This window comes from Acanthochromis polyacanthus, chromosome 1 (genome assembly GCF_021347895.1).
Source record: "Acanthochromis polyacanthus isolate Apoly-LR-REF ecotype Palm Island chromosome 1, KAUST_Apoly_ChrSc, whole genome shotgun sequence".
Classification (NCBI taxonomy): Eukaryota; Metazoa; Chordata; class Actinopteri; family Pomacentridae; genus Acanthochromis; species Acanthochromis polyacanthus.
In genome coordinates, this window is record NC_067113.1 from 18,401,505 (window position 1) to 18,420,764 (window position 19,260).

Sequence of the window (19,260 nt, forward strand, 5' to 3'; positions counted from 1 at the left end):
TTCGCAGCAGCAGTCCCCACCCTTCTCGTCCATACAGGAAGCTGGATCACCAACCAGTTAGCTGTCAACAAAGGACAAAATTGCACGAAACCACCAAATCCATGCAGAAGTCGGCGGTGGTGCCGACTTTGTGTTCCTTCTCCTAAATTGAATCTCACTGCGCCGCCAGCTGGATCTTGAACATGGCGACAACCGCTCAGCTGTTCGAGGTAAAATGACTGCAGTAACGGCTGTTAGCTTCGAGGCTAGCTAAGTGGCTAACTATCATTAACGGTAGCTTAACGGTACTGACCTTATTTATCACTACAGTGTGTCATTCGGAATTAATAATGACCCACGCTGCTGGGAAGAAACTGGCTTTATGTCATAAATTAGAAACACATTTGTCTGACTCGGCATTTCCGAGGATATAGCAGTGTTATTGGTTGTCTGTATGCAGTAAAATCAACTCAAGTAGCTTCAGTGTAACGTTAATGGGTCATCAGATGCACCGAGTTGAACTCTTTCAGTGTACTTTCATTCTTGCTTCTTGCTAAGCCATTTGATCTAGTATTGCTTTCTCTCCATGTAGGAGCCCTTTGATGCAGATGAGTACATTGAAAGGTTGGCATGGAGGACTCCTGGAGGAGGCTCTAAAGGAGGAGCCGAGGCATTTGACCCTAAAAGGTACTATAGGTGCTTGTCATTCACATTTACAGTCAAGACATAGTGGACTACCATCTGTCTGCGGAGTACTGAGTAGTTTATTGCAGTCTTCCATTACCTTAAAAGCAACACATCGATGTCGCTTCAGCGTATATAAAAATGAACAGGCAGATAGGTTTAAGAGCTTCGGGAAGAGCAATGAGCTTCTCTTTTTGATTCGTGCAGTGTCCATATTCTGGACAGATAAGCCATCTATGTTAAATTGAAACAGCTATTTCTAAACAGAGTACAGGATGCATGTCACAAATTATCAAGTATATATAATCAATTTTGAGCTCTGTATCCACAAAGGTTAACCACCATTAATATTGTGAGTCATTACTAATCTGGGAGTGTCCCAAATATTCTTGAAACATGTGAGTCTTGGGTATATTTCAGTGACTCCACATCGGTTAGAACTGAAGAAATCTCCTGGATGCAAGCTGACAAGTCCAGCTGCTTTTTACTGAAGTTATTCATGTTACAGTGGCTTGGATGACTGATCATCTACACAGATTTACAGATTAAATGCAACAACTCTTGTATTCCTTGAGTTTTATTGTCTCAATGTAAATTTTGCTTAATTACTCATATTACAGTAGCAAATTAAGTTTTAAAAAAGACAATTTATTTGTATATATATATATATATATATATATATATATATATATATATATATATACACACTAACTCTGTTTTTCCACAACAGCAGCACCTCTTCACACTGTCTCTCTGGCCACAATACAATTCATGCTTGATCTTTTTAAATATTCTCTTAAGTAAATTAGATGCTTTAATGAAAATATTTTTATAAAATTTATGTAATAGTAATACACCATGAAATGTCCATCTGTATGTGTATTTTTTTTCTCTCAACCTCAAAAATTACAGTTTGTTTTCTCTTACTGCAGCTGTTGTTTGTACAGGATGACAACATTTGAAGGGGTCAAGAGTCAACGTGTCCCCGCTTAATAGAGGTTCAACTTTGGGAAAATAATTAGATGCGGTTTAAGTTTTACATTTTTAATCTAAATTGAGATTTATTTATTCACAACTGTCAAAAACGTCCTAAAAAACGATGGTACTCCTCTTGCACTTCCTAAAAGCTAATCTCAATCTCCTCTACGCTAAATTAGAGTTTCTGATGAGTTGGAGAAAATTGAGGAATAAATATGTTTCAAAATCCTTTGCATGTTTGCTATGATGTTTACACTTGGGAACAGAGTTGCATCTCGTAAGCAAAAATGCCATAACAGTTTAACTATACTGTAGATCCATCCTTCCTTATCTACTTCCTCCACAAACTGTTGCCACCACCTCCTCGGAAGCTCTTAGTGAAGAGTCAGAGACAACATATCTGTGGAGGCCACCATACTGTGAGTCACCAGCTAGGGAATGAGTGTCTGTTGGGAAGGGATGGGAGATGTCTTTAAGCTATAGCCAGTACTGAGGGAATTAGTCAGGAGATTATACACTCATCATTTTGGGATGTTTCCACTCTGAAATGTGGTGCTGACTTAGAACATTTGCTCTGCAGTCCTGATGGCACTTAAAATGCAGCTGACGAAGCTGCTAGTTTTCAGAGCTTCTTAAGTCTGGGGACCCAGGAATTAAGCATCTGGCACTATTCTGTAACTATTAACTGTAACTGTGAGGTCAGTGGGACAGATTTAACCTTGTGGAGCCCAATTACTCTTTACTCAAACCTGTTGTTTGTCGAAGATGTACTTTATTTTATTGAGGCCAGAGGGAAGCTGTGAATGTTCGTGCCTTTTCTCCTCTGTGATAGGCTGTTGGAAGAGTTTGAGAACCACATTGAGGAGCTGAAGCAACTGGATGAGAAGATCCAGCGGAAGGTGGAGAAGCTTGAGCATCAGTGTCATCGTGAGGCCAAGGAATTTGCTCACAAAGTGCAAGACTTACAGCGAAGCAACCAGGTGTGTTTTTTGGTGAAATGAACCCAATGACCCCACCTAAATATCTTTGCGCTTTAAAAAAGAATCCATTATATACTTTTTATTTGACATTCTCTTTTGTTTCTATTATTTCAGGTGGCCTTTCAGCATTTCCAAGAGCTTGATGAGCACATTAGCTATGTGGCCACCAAGGTTTGCCACCTTGGTGACCAACTGGAGGGGGTGAACACACCTCGCCAGAGGGCTGTGGAAGCTCAGCGCCTCATGACCTACTTCAATGAGTTCCTGGATGGAGACCTACGCAGTGACGTCTTCAATAACCCAGACAAGGTCAGTGCGCTGCACATGTTCGTTTCATTCCCATCAGTGGAGGTGTGTTTGTGTATGTGTGTACATGTGACCACTGATGAGGGCTCCTGCTGTGATACTGCTGGAGGTGAGAATGAACAGGATTACGAGGTAAACCATCCATATTAATTTGTCAAGTTTATCCCTTTAGTTGGATCCCTCGGCTAATTTGGATTAATAAACTGTCATTTGCTGTCTGACAATAGCTTGCTGATTGACTAGCATGGATGTCAACATGCTCATGTCAAACCTAATTGCATTTACAGTAGGTTGTCTAGGAGCAAGAATTTGGTTGGTCCTCAGCTTTGTGTCGCATTACAGCAGGAAAGCGCTTGTAGCAAGATGGTACTTGTAAGGGCAGTGATAACATGCATGCTGGGAGATGAGACGCACTTTTACTCAGTTACTGTCTACACAGAGGCCATGGTGATGTTAGACAAGCGACCCCTTAAAGTTTGATTCCACAGTTTTGCTGTGACAGTAGAGAGACTGGGATGCTTTAGATTAATTCTTGTTACTAGGAACATCATTAGGGGATGCAGAGAAGAGAGTCTGGGGGTCAATCCCAGAGACGAAAGCTGGAGATGGAGCTAGTTTTCCGGAAAGGCATGCAGAAATATCTGGCCAGATTCCTTTTCCTGAGCATACCTCCAGACGAGGGGGAAAGAGGAAAGCTGCAAGTGAATAGCTGAAGGGGGATGGCTTTGCTAATCCTTCTGAAAGGGAGGGCTGGGCCGCCAGCGTGGAGACAAGTGCTGCTAAACCCTGACTGCAGGGAGACGGCTACATTACTTACATGGGATTTAGCTAATCTTAGCTGGGGGACAGATACTTAGAAAACCTTCGCCGAGCAGAAAGGCTGGATCCTCCTCACGGGAGCAGAGTAATGATGTTAGCTGAGGCAGGCATCTGCGGGAACAGAGGAGTTGCGGACGGCGGGCCTTTCGTAGGTCTGGGGCTTTTTCAGCCAGCGTGTATGTCAGGAGGGGCGGGGGGAGGGGGGTTCTCGACAGGGCCCCCTTTTTTAGACAGATATCCCTGGCCGGACAGATTATTGAAGGCGATTTAGACTCCTGTGGGATTACAGCCCATTCAGAAAAGGCATGCCAATAAAGAGTTGGATGTGCTGCTAAGTCAGGACTGCTGCTGCTGTTGCTGCTGCCGATGCCCAGGTGAGCACAGCCTGTCTGTTATCAGCTCCCTGTTCAACACGGGGAGGTGGAGGAGGGCTGCTCTAAGATGATGATCCCCCAAGTGGAGACACTGCCGGCGGCCTGCCCACTTTCTGCCACTTTCTGCCTGGATGTCCACCTCACACGGTCCCGTCGCGCTCTCTTCTCTTTGTCCCCCACCTGACATCTTTCTCTCACACACTCACACTCCCTCTCTTCTTCAGATTAAGGAGGCTGCTGATATCATTCAGAAGCTGCATCTCATTGCCCAGGAGCTGCCATTCGACAGGTGAGTCAGGCACCCTGGAGGCAGCTTTAGACAAGAGCTCTGTCAAACAAGAGGAAGGCGGTGTATTAGTTATGTCGTGTACTCCTCTCAGTGTAAGCCCAGCAAAAGCATATCAAATGTTGCAGCATTTTATTTCAGTATCGTTTCTAAAAATAAAAACTCACATTCATTTGTCCACTTTATTTTTGTTTATAGTTTGTAGTTTTTCCATGATCATTTATGATGTTTTTCTGACAGATTTGCAGACGTCAAGGCAAAAATTGCAAGTAAGTCTGTGACAGAACTGCAGGCTACTCTAAACTGTCTCTATAATGAACATAGTAAATGTTTCTTAGAGATTATGTTATATGTTGTGTTTGTTTGTTTGCGTATGTAACTAGGTAAATACCATGATTTGGAGCGGCAGTTAATCCAGGAGTTCACTGCAGCCCAACGGAGGGGTGAGATTGGACGTATGCGGGAGGTTGCTGCAGTTCTGTTGCATTTCAAGGTGACCTAATGGAGACATATGTAGTGTGAACATTTTACCTAATCTTTATATCTAGTCTATATTTAGTGTGGTAATGTGATTGCCACTAAATTCATACACAATGTAGGAACATGTGTTTGCTTGTCTTTAAATTCTGCACAGCGATGGTCTGTAACGTGGCCAAAAAGTAACATCTGTGTCTTTTGTTAAAGGGCTATGCACACTGTGTGGACGTCTATATCAAGCAGTGTCAGGAAGTGAGTGTGTAAAGTTTCCACTTAACTTAAGGCCGATAATATGTGTAGACAAAACACTGACATTTTTTGCCTCCCTGTGTGTTTTGTCTATCTGTCCTTGTCAGGGGGCCTACATGAGGAACGATGTGTTTGAAGACACTGCAGCTCTCTGCCAGAGGGTCAACAAGCAGGTGGGCGAGGTCTTCAGCAGTCCAGAGACTGTCATGGCCAAACTCATCCAGAACATCTTTGAGAACAAACTGCAGGTAATTCTACTGCGATGAGCCGTTTCTGAAGCCGATTTGTCTCGTATGTGGTTCTTTTTAACTGGCTTTGTGTTTGCAGGCACATGTAAGGGAAAAACTGGACGAGACTCGACACTCTGATGTAGAACAATACCTCAAGAACCTCTATGACCTTTACACCAGGTACTTAATTTTTCAATTTTGATTCACTTCCTGCATGCCCAGCAGCCATTGTTCTTATCCCTGTGTCTGAATATTTGACTTTTCCAGGACCACAGCGTTAGCCACAAAGCTGACAGAGTTCAACCTGGGCTCAGACAAGCACACTTTCCTTTCCAAGCTGATAAAGAGCATCTTTTCCTCATACTTGGAAAGTTACATCGACATGGAGAGGGACTACCTTCGCACACGTGGTGCCGTGATCCTGCAGCGATACTATGACTCCAAAAACCACCAGAAACGCCCGATTGGCACTGGCAGGTCAGATTTTGAGCTTTCATTTTTTTTATGCATTTGTATTTACACAAAGAGATGATTAAATATTCTAAAGAGTATTTGAATAATTACATAATCGGCGTCTGTCTCCCTACAGCATTCAAGAGCTGAAGGAACGGATCCGACAGCGCACCAACCTTCCCCTGGGCCCCATGATTGACACCCATGGGGAGACGTTTCTGTCCCCTGAGCTTGTTGTCAACCTGTTGCAGGAGACACGTCATGCCTTTGAGAGATGTCACAGGGTGAGACTACTGTGCTTTCTGTAGATTGAAGGACCAAATGTAGTGCTTTGGGAGGAAGTGAAATGTTTCTTTTTCATTGGTGTTGCACAGCTTTCAGATCCTTCTGACCTGCCCAAGAACGCCTTCTCAATCTTCCTGTTGCTGGTTGACCATCTGTGTGTGGAACATATTGACTACGCCTTAGAGATTGGTCTCTCAGGTACATCTAACTAAGCTCTTTATGATTATAATGTCTGTTTTGCGTGTGCTGATTAAACCTACTGTTAAGCACGTAAATCCAATAAACTGCAATGGGAAGAAAATCACTGCTGCTTACTGTAGCTGACCCAGAGGTTGGATCCCTTCAGTTATGGAGGTCACAAATGTGTGTTCTTTGCCAGAATGCCAAGCCAGGTTCAACCTGGCCTCCAGATGGCACAGTCCACCCTCACAAGAATCTGAAAGTAACTGCACCTTCTGCCAGTCCCTGTCAAATCATAGGAGAAACTTTCAAATCCAACAGCTGATGAGTAAATAACAGCTCCATGATACTCTAGCCACAATGCAAGTTTTGATGTTAGACAAAAACTGGATGGACAAGTAGGAAGTGATGGACGGTGTTGGTTTTGAATGACAATACTGTACTTCTATCTTCCATTTAGCTTTAACTTTCTGTAATAAAGACACCCAGGTTTAACTCAGCAAAAGTAAACAGAGAGCTCTTTATGTACATCCTGCTGCATTGTTTTCATTTTGCAGCTTATGTGATGTATTTACTGGTTACTTATGGCCTTGTAAATTCATTGTTGTATACTAGTGAGCAGTTTCTTGGCTGTCAGTGGAGGATCCTGTGGTGTCATGTGACTTATTTGGTTTTGAAATTTAAAACATTCAGTGTAGGAGTTCAAGCATGTCGCCTGCCAGGCCACATCCAAATCAGTGACGTCACTGCAGTTGTTTTACTTTGACACTTTAAGGAAAACAGTTGTGACATCATTTATGTGCCTTCTGCCGTCTGTAGGCTTTTACTTTGTCAGAGACAACATGAAGCTTGTTGCTATGGATACAATTCTAAGCTATAACCAACAGATTTTATGTCGGTTAACAATTTTAGAAAACTGAAAAAGTGAAATACCCAAGTTCCCTTGATGCAAAGCAGGCTGTGCTTCTGGCATTTCTTTACATTCTATAGGGGCTGTATAATAAGGAGGCAGCTTATCATTTTCAGGCAGTAACATTGGAACGAAACATGTACTTGGTATCTCCCAGTGCTCATTTCATAAGGTACATTCTGCATTAAAGAAACACATCATTGATGTCCTTGTGGTTTGATTACCTTCTCCTCACTGTCTGCAGCTGGAACAGAGCATTAATGTGAATGAAAATTTCTGTTTCATGCATTGCCACAGACAGCAGGCAACAGTGGTTTTCTGCTCTATGTGAATCATATTGATTCATGCTTTCAGCCACCTTTTGGTTTAGTGCCTGACTTTCTCCCTCTCTTTCTCTTCCATCTGCAGCGATTCCCTCATCTGATGCCAAGAATGCCAACCTGTACTTCCTGGATGTGGTTCAACAGGCAAACTCTATCTTCCACTTGTTTGACAAGCAATTTAATGACCAGCTCATGCCTTTGATAAGGTCAGTTGAGGGTTAAAGGTCAAAATATTACATATTATATTGTTTAGTTCTTAAAAACGTCATCATTTTCAGGTGAAAGGAAGGACATTGAATTGATCTTTCCAAATCTGTCTCTAGCTCATCTCCAAAGTTGGCAGAATGTTTGCACAAGAAGAAAGAGGTGATTGAACAGATGGAAGTGAAACTGGACACAGGAATTGACAGGTCAGTCTCTAACAAGTGGCAAACAACTTTCCCATAAGAAGTGTTTTATCATTTATATTACATCTGATGTATTTTTCTGATACAGAACACTAAATTGCATGGTGGGACAGATGAAGCACATTTTGGCAACAGAGCAGAAGAAGACTGATTTCAGGCCTGAGGATGAGAACAATGTCATGATCCAGTACACTACAGTAAGAAATGAAAGGCCTCAGCAACCTTTGCCAGAGCTCACATGCAAAATAAAGCAAATGAGCGAATGCTGCTTGTTCACTGATACTTGTAGTTTCATTGTTGTTCTTCGACTGCATTGATAGTTTTCAATCTGCCTTTGGCTCGTCAGTCTTATGAGTATGTTTCCTATGTTTCCCCGTGCGTATTTCCGTCTGCCAGGCGTGCTCCAAGGTATGTGCCTACGTCAGTCGGCAGGTGGAGCACGTGCGGAAGTCCATGGATGGGAAAAATGTGGACACAGTGCTGACGGAGTTGGGCGTCCGTTTCCACCGGCTCATCCACGAGCATCTACAGCAGTACAGCTACAGCTCAATGGGAGGCATGCTGGCCATCTGCGACGTGGCTGAATACCGACGATGCGCCAAGGACTTCAGGGTGAGCGGGGGGCATAGGTCCAGGATGCACTGGTCACAGGGCAAACATGGCTCTGAGTACAAAGGCTCTACCTGGTATTTGAGTATTGATAAACTGGTCAGATCGATCCAAATGAATGCCCTGTGATTGCGGGTTGCATCATTGATTATTTAAGCACTTATTTTGTTTGATTAGAGGTTCAACCTTTACGAATTTCCAAAACTTAAAGTGTGCAGTTGCTTTTTTTATGTCAAGGCAGCTGATAAAAGATTTAAGATCCTTTTCGCATAAGGAATCAAACTATTGTTTGATGAAAGTTGTCATGATCAAATAGCAAACCAACTGCTAGTAATCAATCATATTGCCAATAGATAGGGAACGATCTATCTAACCCCCTGTTGTCCTCATTTACAGGCACTACAAAATATTGTTCCTTTGTCTGAAAAAAATCCAAAAATTCAGCAAAAAATGTCTCCAAATTTATAAAACTTTGCAACATCTTCAGGAAGAAAATTCCAAAAATTAACTAAAGGTTTCCCTTAAAAGTTTTATTTTTAAAAACATCCCAAAATTTGGCAAGAAATAAAAATTTGAAAAATTGAAAATGAAACAAAAGTAAATATTTTCAAAAAATGAATAAAAATCATCCAAAAAATTCTAAAAATATTTAAAGTGATTACATATATATCAGTTTTCTTTTAAGAACATTCGGAAACAAATAACCAAAATTCAGTGAAATTCTCTGGATTTTGGTTGATTTTTTTTTCCTGAATGTTCTTAAAGAAACATTTTTTAAATATTTTTTTTCCACCAAAAAATGTAAAAAATTTCCCAATAATGTTGAAAATGTGCAAGTTTTCACTGTGAAAATACATATTTTTTCCCCCACATTTTCAAACTTTAAAACGGGTCAGTTTGACCTGCAGGACGTCACGAGGGTTAAATGATGATGAAGTTAAAATTGCTTTAACTTCTGTTCTGTCTTGAGTCCACTAAAAGTCCTACTAATACATTTCTGATTCGCCTTGCAGCGTCCTTCTCATGTCTGGCTTACGTCTATGCTGTGTAAAACCTATACTCTTTCACAAGGTATAACTCGTCTTGTGTCTCTCTGTCCTCCAGGTTCCTCTGGTGCTGCAGCTCTTTGACACACTCCACGCCCTCTGTAACCTGCTGGTGGTCGCTCCTGACAACCTGAAGCAGGTCTGCTCAGGAGAGCAGCTCACCAATCTGGACCGGAACCTCCTGCATGCCTTCGTCCAGCTCAGAGTGGACTACCGTTCAGCCAGACTGGGCCGACATTTCAGTTAATGACTGATTCAACACCTCACTGCGCTCCGTCCAGTAAATTATGCTTTGAGACGATGCACCTTGAAGATACCCATTACCGCTTCAGAGAATGCATCAGTCTGCCCCCAGCGTACAGACTGTACTGGGATTGCTTTGTGCATCGTGGAGACAAAGGCCACTGCTCCTTGAATGTGGGAAATGTGCATTTTACTTTTGGTCAATGTTTATCTCTCCAAGTTGAAGAAATTTAAATGTCTATTGGCGTAGGATTTCATTTGTTTTTAAATACTAATCCATCACCAATCCATGTGGCTTAGATATCTGACATATTATATGGACAACACTGATTTCTGTGCTTATCTTAAAAAAAATACTATTTTGATTGTGCCAAATATATAAGTTCTGTGGCTGCACTTGTGCACAGGAAATACCCTGAAGCTGCTTTAAAGGGAGACTGTCAACAATCGTGCTGTAAAGTCGGCCCTGCAGTAGCGCTGCGTATTGGGAACAGCTACTCTTTGTAATGAACTGTAGGAGACCCAACAGAGAAAGCCTGATCAAGCATGAGATAGAGCTCTGTCTGGTGAACATAGAGACACATGACCACCTCTGTAACCTTTGACCCTTGACCACAAAGTAGAGGTCAAGAGACCATCACAGAGAAGTGTGATCTGAACTATAAACAGGTCTGAGAACCTCTCTGGAGGTCTGGGTGGTCCCCTCATGGCTCAGATGGTTGTTGTGATGGGTCACTGACTATGTGTCACTGTAATTGCACAGATCAACACTTGCTCATCGAGTGATGTGCACAGTCCAAAGACATTGTTGACCTGATCTGCAGTGTTTCTGGGTCAGAGGCTGCTGAAATGTTGACCTCTGATGATTAAGGAAACAAACTAGAAGGGACGTCTTCACACAGGGCTTACTGGAGGTTCACATTGTCTGTCTTCTGCACCGAGATAGAAGGTCGACCATGTCCCTGATGCCTGAAACTGTCTCCTACACAAAGCTGCTCCCTCTGTACTGCTGTTTACCTTAATTAGTGACTCAATAAAAAAAAAAACTGTTGCATTTTATTATTGTCCATTTATGGATATCCGTCATAAATGTGGAGCCGTGAATAGAAAGTTTGGGCAGTTCTCTCTGCGAATGTCACTTTCAAAGTGAGATGAAACGCTCCTCCTTTCTATAGAAGTCATCAAGTATTCATAGGAATTCTTGCCACCAGAGTAAAGTTCTTTCTTAGACTTCAGGAAGTGAGCGGAGCCAGAGGGGATTAGATATCTACGAGTTGATGAATTGTGTGCAGTAGTCATGGACTGGGGGAGAGCCGGGGAGATAGAGACGGCTGAGAGCTCAGTTCCAGCGCCGGCTGGTTAGTGTTGTGTAGAAGGTACACACAGTGCTGTGCAAGTTCAAACAACATAATTAATTAGGCTAATATTAATATTATCAATGCCATATAAATTCAATTCTCTCAGCCCTAATCACAACTGGATAGCTTGTAAAAATTATTTTGTTAGGCCCTGATGCAAACAGCGAGTCTTTTCCAAACATTTGAAAACTATTTGTTTTTGCGGCGATTAATGTGCGTGGCGCGGGAAAGGGTTGGGGGAGCGGAGCCGGGCCAGAGACGATAACTGTTGTGGAGACGAAGGCAGAGGCGCAGCCTGGCCCCAGGGACTCCCAGCACCGGCACATGGAAGAGGGGGAGGGATGTGTTTTTTGGGGTGGGTGTTTGAGCAGGTGGAGGGGATTAGTAATACTGTCAACACTGGAGAGCTGGATAAGACTGTCCTCTCTTACTCGTCAGTTTGAGCAGCTCTTGCATACACATTCAGAAACATAAAGACTCCAACACATACAAACACACACCGGTGTCAGGACAGGAGAGGAAAACTTGTGGTTGAGCTGACAGTGGACAAGTTGTTCCATGTATGATTCTACTACTACTAAATGCAGCAGTCACCACCCTGCAGGATGTTTCTTCCAGCAGCCCTGAATAAGCAGTAAAATCATGACCTCTGTCATCACACCTATAATATCAATCTGGAATGGGATGGCTTTTGCTCTGTGCCTTTTTTTTTAAAGCGTAGAAAGGGGGAAAATGGCTAAATTCAAGCTTTGTTCAGTCAGCAGTGTCAGTAAAAGCTGCATTTATTTTTACCAAAACTGGTTGATTCCTGAAGTTAAAAATTCAGGACGCTGGTGTAAAAATTCCACCGTTCCGCCAGCAAATTTGGCTTTTAAGCTACAGTGTGGCTCCGACCCAAATCTTTTGAAGTTGCTATTTAGAGCACTGATCTATAGTTTTAAATGGGACTCTCATTGCGGATTCAGGCAACAGCAGCTAGTAGAAGCATCACTACATCCACATTCAAGTTCAGAAATCTGCATTCACCTCCTCTCTTCCGTTGACCACATGCACCCTCGTTTGTTTACCCTTCTTCATGCATCTCCCTCCCTTTGTCTCCACTGCCAAATCATCAACCATAGTTTCCAGTTTGTCCACTCTTTCTGCAGACCGGGCTCGTCCCTCCCAACATCCCATAAATCCTCGCTTTCGGCGTATTGCTGCTCCACCAACTAGGCCGGCCCTCTCTCTGCCTCCTGGAGCACTGACAATAAAGCATTACAGCAGTCAATCCATGTCAACAACAGCTTTGCTTAATTCCTGCTAAACACGTTTAAACTAAATCTTCACCTAATGATGCATAATGATTTGCTCTTTAGCGTGCTGGTGGCTCATATCAATTTTGCTGGTTTATTTTACCGACCATTGGAAAGATGACTGAGGTGGACTTGCTGCAGGAGGCAGTCGAGGATGTTAAAGATGCCAAAATTAATCATGTAATTGCCACTCGATTCGTGTGTGTGGCTAAAAGCCTCTGAAAATTTTAAAAATGTACAATGTTTGACATTAATACATCATGTAGATATGCAGAATTGTTTGATTATTGACTAGTTTAAATGTAAGATATGTCCAGATCATTAAAATAATGCTGATGAGTTTAGTTTATAAGGGTGAATAAATACATCTGAGGTGGATATTCATAAAAAAAACACTTTGTGGTCATTTTCAGATCTATTCTTTAGGATTCCTCTGTGGCATGGGCACACAGCCAGACCCTCTGATGTGATGCAGATGTTGCCCTGGCCTTGACCTCCTGCCCATATGATGCCGAGGCCAAAAAGGCACAGGTGCCACACCACCTTCAGTCTTGGGCAGCTGAGGGCTGCACTGTGCAGGATGTGACCGGTGCCAACTCTCCTCCTTTGCTCACTTTTCTTATTATCGAGGTCTAGTCTGGTGGGGCTTTACGAAACCCTCCCTCGGCTCCTGCAATCATACGCAACCGTCCTTTTGATGATGCTTAAACTAGTGTGTTGGTCCTATTTTTTTCCTCCACCCTCCCCCATCTCCTATAAAAACACTATTAATTCTCTGCCGTAGTGGAGTGTTTTCCAGTGCTATTTCCTGGCCCGGTGCCTGTGCCTTGCTCTCTCTTGGCTGGGTTTGTCTGGTTGACTGCTCCACAGGAACAGACTGGCACTCTAGCTGAGGGCTCCAGGGTCTGCACACACAATCCACTAAACATGTCTCCGTGTGAGGAGCTGCACTACTTCTGAAAGATGAAGTAGGAAGCCTGATTTGCAGCAATATTAACGCAATTCATAGGATATTGTCATACTTTTGAATGTGGTGATTTTAAGCTTCATACTTATTGTGCATCATTAGTCATGACTAGGAATAATTGTAGGGGAAAATGAAAAGTCCAAAATGCACCTTTGCCTTCTAGCTGTTATAATAGACAATAAATGCAGAAGTACACACACCTCTGATGGTGTATTGGCCTAGTAGTACAAGTACAAATGCACCTAAAACCGCATACTGTATGCACCACATCTTAAAATCACACATTATAAGAAACAAATTGATTCGGATGCTTAAGGGACTTCAGTGCTAAACACATTCACTCACAGGGCAAACAAACATCTGTTACGTTTGTCAGGCCTATGGCCCTCCTAACCCACTGATGTTGAACCAAGCCTGCACACATGCCAGAGAAACAAATGAGGTCTCTCTCTCCTCCACTGAAGATGAAACACTGCATCACCAAAGCATGTGCATTTGTCTAATCAAGCTTTTGCCTGCGGCTACGTCGAATGTAAATGAATAGGCTTGTGTGTGCCAGCCTCTATTTCTGTTCAGACTGGCTGTGTTTGATGATGAAACGGTGCAGTGAACATCAGACAGAAGGGGGCACTAGTGCTCCAGTGTTGCTCTCCTCCCCTGTGGAGCCCTCTCTTCCTCAGAGCTTCTCACAATGGGGATCTGCCTGAGGGGGGAAATGTTGCTTTTTTAGGTCTGTGAGCCCATATCCCTTAATCCCCAGCCATGATTGACAATCATGATTTAGGGTATATGGTGTCCCATTCTAATCCACGAGCAATGATTTCATTTGCATACCTTCCGTACGTGGCCTCATTTTGGAGGAAACGGCTGCCTTTGTAAGTGATACAGAAAGAGAGAGGAAGAAAGCTGAGGAGAGTGAGTGCAAGATAGAGAATAAGGAGGAGAAAGAGAATGGATGGGGGAATGTTTGTGATTTTTTTTGTCTTCTTTTTTTGCCAGAAGAAAGATGATAGCAGTCTCTATGCCTGAGCAAACACTGCCGTATATATGCCTTTCCTCTGCAGCACTTTCCCCTGACACACAGTCACACACAAACACAAACACAAACAAGATGCACATTCAAACTCACAAGCACCACCACAAGTATATTTGGAAATGTAAAGATGTATGGAGACACAGAGGAACACACAGAGATGCTCCCTCACACGATGCAAAACTAAATTGCTATTTGCTCATTTTATAACCAAGTCAGGCTTAATTATAATCATGGGAGTTTGGGAGTTACCGTATAATCTCTAGAAGGTATTAAGAATCTCCCAGAGCACACCACAGTGAAAAAGAAACAAATACAAATACGTACAATTATTTCCCAGTCATAACACCCAGGGGAGTGTGAATCAAATAATGCTCAGTGTTTGGTATGCCCACAGAGACCATTCATCCTCACTTTTATCTGCTGAGGAAGTGGAACACAAGTGAGACACTGGATAAAAGGTCAAAAGGGTCACTTTTCCACGAGGTAAAGGTACAAATTATAAAGATCAATAAGCTGAGACGCATTCATTTTATTCAGACAAAAATCTGCCACTGAATATTCAAATGTTTTACTTTTTAGATCTCATAGTAATTTACATGGGTTATAATTTACTGTGTGCTGATTGTCTCTTAAAAGTACAGTAGCACATAAATCCATTTAGAATAATGATTATATACAGAAATATATATTTAAATGGAACATTATCCCATTTTAAAAAAATCTGTAAATGTTTACAATGTCCAATCTTGAAAAAAAAGTTTTTTTAAATTATGTTATTGCTTGTTATTTTAAGCAAATTTATATTGAAAGCAGTTTGGCCCAACAGATAGCGTTTAACGTGGGCTATTTGAGTAATGGTGGCGAGGCTTGATTTAAAAAATAAAATAAATAGGACAAATTATTGGATGTATCATTGCAGATCACATTATCAACATGCAAGGAGTAATACTGTACTGTACTGTGATATCGTTTTAATATAATTTTAACAGGTATCTGCTGGTAAGTCTACAAAGTTCTGCAAATAGATTTGAAAAAATACTACGTTAAATTATGAGAAAAAGGGAAAAAAATAATGCACCAAGCTCAACTTTCGAAAAGGTGTAAATATTTTATATATGATACGCATTTATGCCATATAAGGATATATAGTTGGAACCAGTGGATGCAGGCTTTATGTGTGTGAATCTCTGTAGAACAAGATGATTTTAACAACCTTAAACCCACTTAAAGTTGTGTAAAAACTGCACTGTCATTTTAAAAACAAATATATTTGTCTGATCTATATTTAGCTGATTTTTTTTTTTTAATTTTGCCTCCAGGCCGAAGCTACCAAGATCGTGTTTTACAGCAGAAAGCAGAGATAGTGAAGGATCCTCTTCCCCTAAATAATCACCACCAGCAGCAGAAGCAGCACATTCTGCACCATCAATCCATCTCTCTGACTGACTGAGCCAGGCCAGGTCTCTGTGACAGAGGACTTCCCTTTGGAACAATAACAGTCTGATAATCTCCTCTTATCTCTAGTGTGTTTAGTGCCTGGTTAACAGGCTGTCTACTTGATGGGTGTCTCTCTACGCCTCTGCCATAAGGGGAATGATCGTGTCATCAGGAGCAGCAGGAAAAAAAGAAGGGCGCTTCCTGGTGTCTTAGTGCTGAATGAAGGCTACAGGAGAGCAAGAACTGGTTATTTTAAAAAAAACTACGGGCAATGAAAGTGAGATTAAGCAGAAAAAAATAATCTTCTAATACATTTTTAAGGTGCACAGTGTTCTGCACTCCTGGAACTCTTTCCCACTTTTTCTCCTCTTAAAAGTCTAAGAAGACAATGAGGGCAGGTGTATCTGTGACCTGGATTTCCTCCCCCCTCTGGACTCACCCAGCCCAGTTCTCATCCGGGGTGTCAGTGTGGGAGGTGGTGTGGCATTAAGCCGCCCGAGGGTTTTTAGCACTTGAGCATCGCACCCATCATCCCACCTCCATGGGCCATCCCACCCTCTCCACAATTAGCACTGTTTACCAGCCCTGGCCTAATTGATTCCGTCTCTTTATCTTTTTACCTCCTTAATTTTGTTATTAAGTGTGCGGGAGAGGCGCGAAAAGCTCCTCTTTTTCCCATTTTAAGAAATTATACTCTTGTACTTGATCCAGCTAACAGGATTTTCTTAAATTACTTTATAAAAGACCATCTTTTAACTTTCTTCTTTCTCTCTCTATCCATTCATTAGCAGGTCTGCCTCAAGGCCTGCTCACATCAATTTCTTGGGTTAAAGTTACAAACTTAGGCAGCTCAGCTCGACGCTCACGGTGGTTTTTGTGGACGAGAGGGGGTGGCTGTGGGTGGAATGGGGACGAATTATTAATTTCTGAAGTATTAGAAAAATAAAGAGATTGAATTAAGAGTATTGGTCCTCTGTTATCCAGCATGGCTAGCCTCAGGGACTTACTGTGGTGGAGGACATTATGCAAATGCTCTCTCTCTCTCGCTCTGTCATAGCCTGCTATCTTCCATTCTCCCTCCCTCCTTTCACCCTTTCTCTCTCTCTCTCTCTTGCAGTCAATCTGTGCTCCTCTATAATCTTTCTCTCTCTCTGTCTCTTTAATCTTCATCAGTCAGCAGAGGCAGCGACAGAGTGGAGAGAGTGTCTCCTGTCGACTCTTTTCCTTCTCCTTCTCATTCATGAAGTGCTGATTCCCAAAATCCCCAAAAGCAAAATTAACGGTCAGGAAGAGGAATCCTAGACAGCCACAGTTTCTGCTAAAAAAAATCTAAATTTTACCCATGCTATATGAACACCGTCACATTCTCTATCAGTGGGGTGCACGTATGGATATACTGAGGGTGGAGTTATCTGTGATTAGACTTAATCAAGAGGTGTTAGAGTCCTGTGGGTGGCACGTGAGGGAGCCGAGTCTTTACTTTCCTAACAGCTTTAAATACACTATCATGTGATATCTTATTAATGAGGAGCAATTTTACATATCAAATATTTACAGGTCTTTGTGTATTTTACTGCTTGTAAAAAAAAGGGGTTAAGGGAGCCGCCCAAAATCAGACAAATTATCCAAACGATGTCATTTCAGTCAGCTTCAGTTGGGGCAGAAGTTGTGATGAAATCTGGGTTTGTGGAGTCAGGATGACAGAACTTTTGAGACCTCTGAAGATGCTGTTTGCTGGAAGACATTAGATCAAGGCTACAGAGTGTTGTGCTAAACTAGTGGAGCACTTTGTTTTAAAATGTGAAGTCTTTACTTTTACAGTGGGTGTATAGACGTAGGCAGGAAGAGTGGGAGAGCATTGACTTTGTTGGGTTTCTCTCCATAATACTAACAATGTGAGGTGCCCTGAGATGATATTGTGAATTTGTGCAACATAAATAGAATTAACTTGGAAGGTGGTTGGGTTGTGGGATGACATGGAAAATGAAGGAGCTGTGTGTTAACATATTATGATACAGAAGCCAAGATGAAAGAATTTCAGCATATTGAAGGAAACATATTGCTATTATATATTATGTTTCTGTGGTAACGCTTTTAAATTTGGAAAGCACCTTTGTTAGGAAATGCAAAGGTTTGCAGTATTTGAACCACAAACTAAACAAAAACATGAATGCAGCCTGCAAATGGCTTTCTTTTCTGGCTTAGAGAAGTGGTAAAAAATAACAAAAAAACGAATTTCTATGGTTCTGGTTCGAGCAGGGTTCAGTTTAGTCAGTTGTGCACAAAAAGTTTTCAATCTGTTCTAGTGGTGAGGTGTGGCTTTAAGCGACATGATCAAGCAGTACACAGCCAGACAGTTCTTTGACTAACGCTATAACAGGATGCATTAAAATGCAGCTTTATCCAAATGACACATTGCCACAGATGACAGAAGAAAAATGAGAATGCGCTGTTGACATGCTGGAAACTAGCATGTTAGTTACACCTGTAGTCAGACATTTGAGTTTCCACAACTCCACCATTTATCATCCTAAAAGACTGTTTCAGACAGCATGGTATGACAGACAATCTGCCACATTGTATTGGATGGACATGTGGCGTGATCCTGTCCCCTTAAATGTCCATGAACTTCATAGAGCCTTTCAAGAAGACAACATTCCACATGCAGCATTGTTCTGAACGTTTTGCATCGTGGCACCAATGGTGAACATATTAACCTGTGATTTCTGGTCTATGGCACCACTCTCGATCTGCCCATTATCATTTCCAATATGGTGCGTACTTGGTTATTTTGTGAAGGCCATTCTGTTGCAGAGGTACCGTGTGCTGGAACAAAAAGTACTTATTAACCTATGTTAAACAGAATAGATAGTATTATGTGTTGATATTTTTCTGCGACATATTTCATGTTTTATTTCCCAAAAGAAATATGAATCAATCTTTTATTTTTCAAAGATTGTTTTTGGCCAATTTATACTGTTATTTTGCAGCAAAAGTGAAAACAGACAGGCAACATTTTTTTTTTTTTTTTTTGGGGGGGGGGGGGGGGGGGAGGAGAATAGGAGACTGACACTAAACAAATAGTTTGGATTACAGGAAAAAAACAAGACAGTTGCTGCACAGGACACTGGTGTCCACGTGGTATGAGCCTTAAACCACTCAACTATTGGGTTGCTCTAGATGTCAAACAATTCTATAATTTCATTTTTTATTTCAGGAAATGCTTAACAGCAGTCAGAGCCAGTGTATAAGACTCACAGAGATACAAAGTAAATATGTGTTAATTACAATGCCCAGCCCTACACATACATATAGAGACAGTTTGTTTTTGTTGTTTTAATTCTGTATC

General features: G+C 41.8%; 1 protein-coding gene across 1 annotated transcript; it reads left to right on the forward strand.

Moving 5' to 3' along the window:
- Positions 1–17: 17 nt before the first annotated feature.
- exoc5 (exocyst complex component 5) lies at positions 18–10,877 on the forward strand. The gene is made up of 18 exons (XM_022193279.2): positions 18–209; positions 572–666; positions 2,474–2,621; positions 2,736–2,930; positions 4,345–4,409; positions 4,647–4,675; positions 4,790–4,899; positions 5,091–5,135; positions 5,240–5,380; positions 5,460–5,542; positions 5,630–5,839; positions 5,952–6,099; positions 6,190–6,298; positions 7,599–7,719; positions 7,837–7,923; positions 8,009–8,117; positions 8,317–8,532; positions 9,634–10,877. The coding sequence occupies exons 1-18, from the start codon at positions 183–185 to the stop codon at positions 9,820–9,822; spliced, it is 2,127 nt and encodes a 708-aa protein (XP_022048971.2). The 5' UTR covers positions 18–182; the 3' UTR covers positions 9,823–10,877.
- Positions 10,878–19,260: the final 8,383 nt, after the last annotated feature.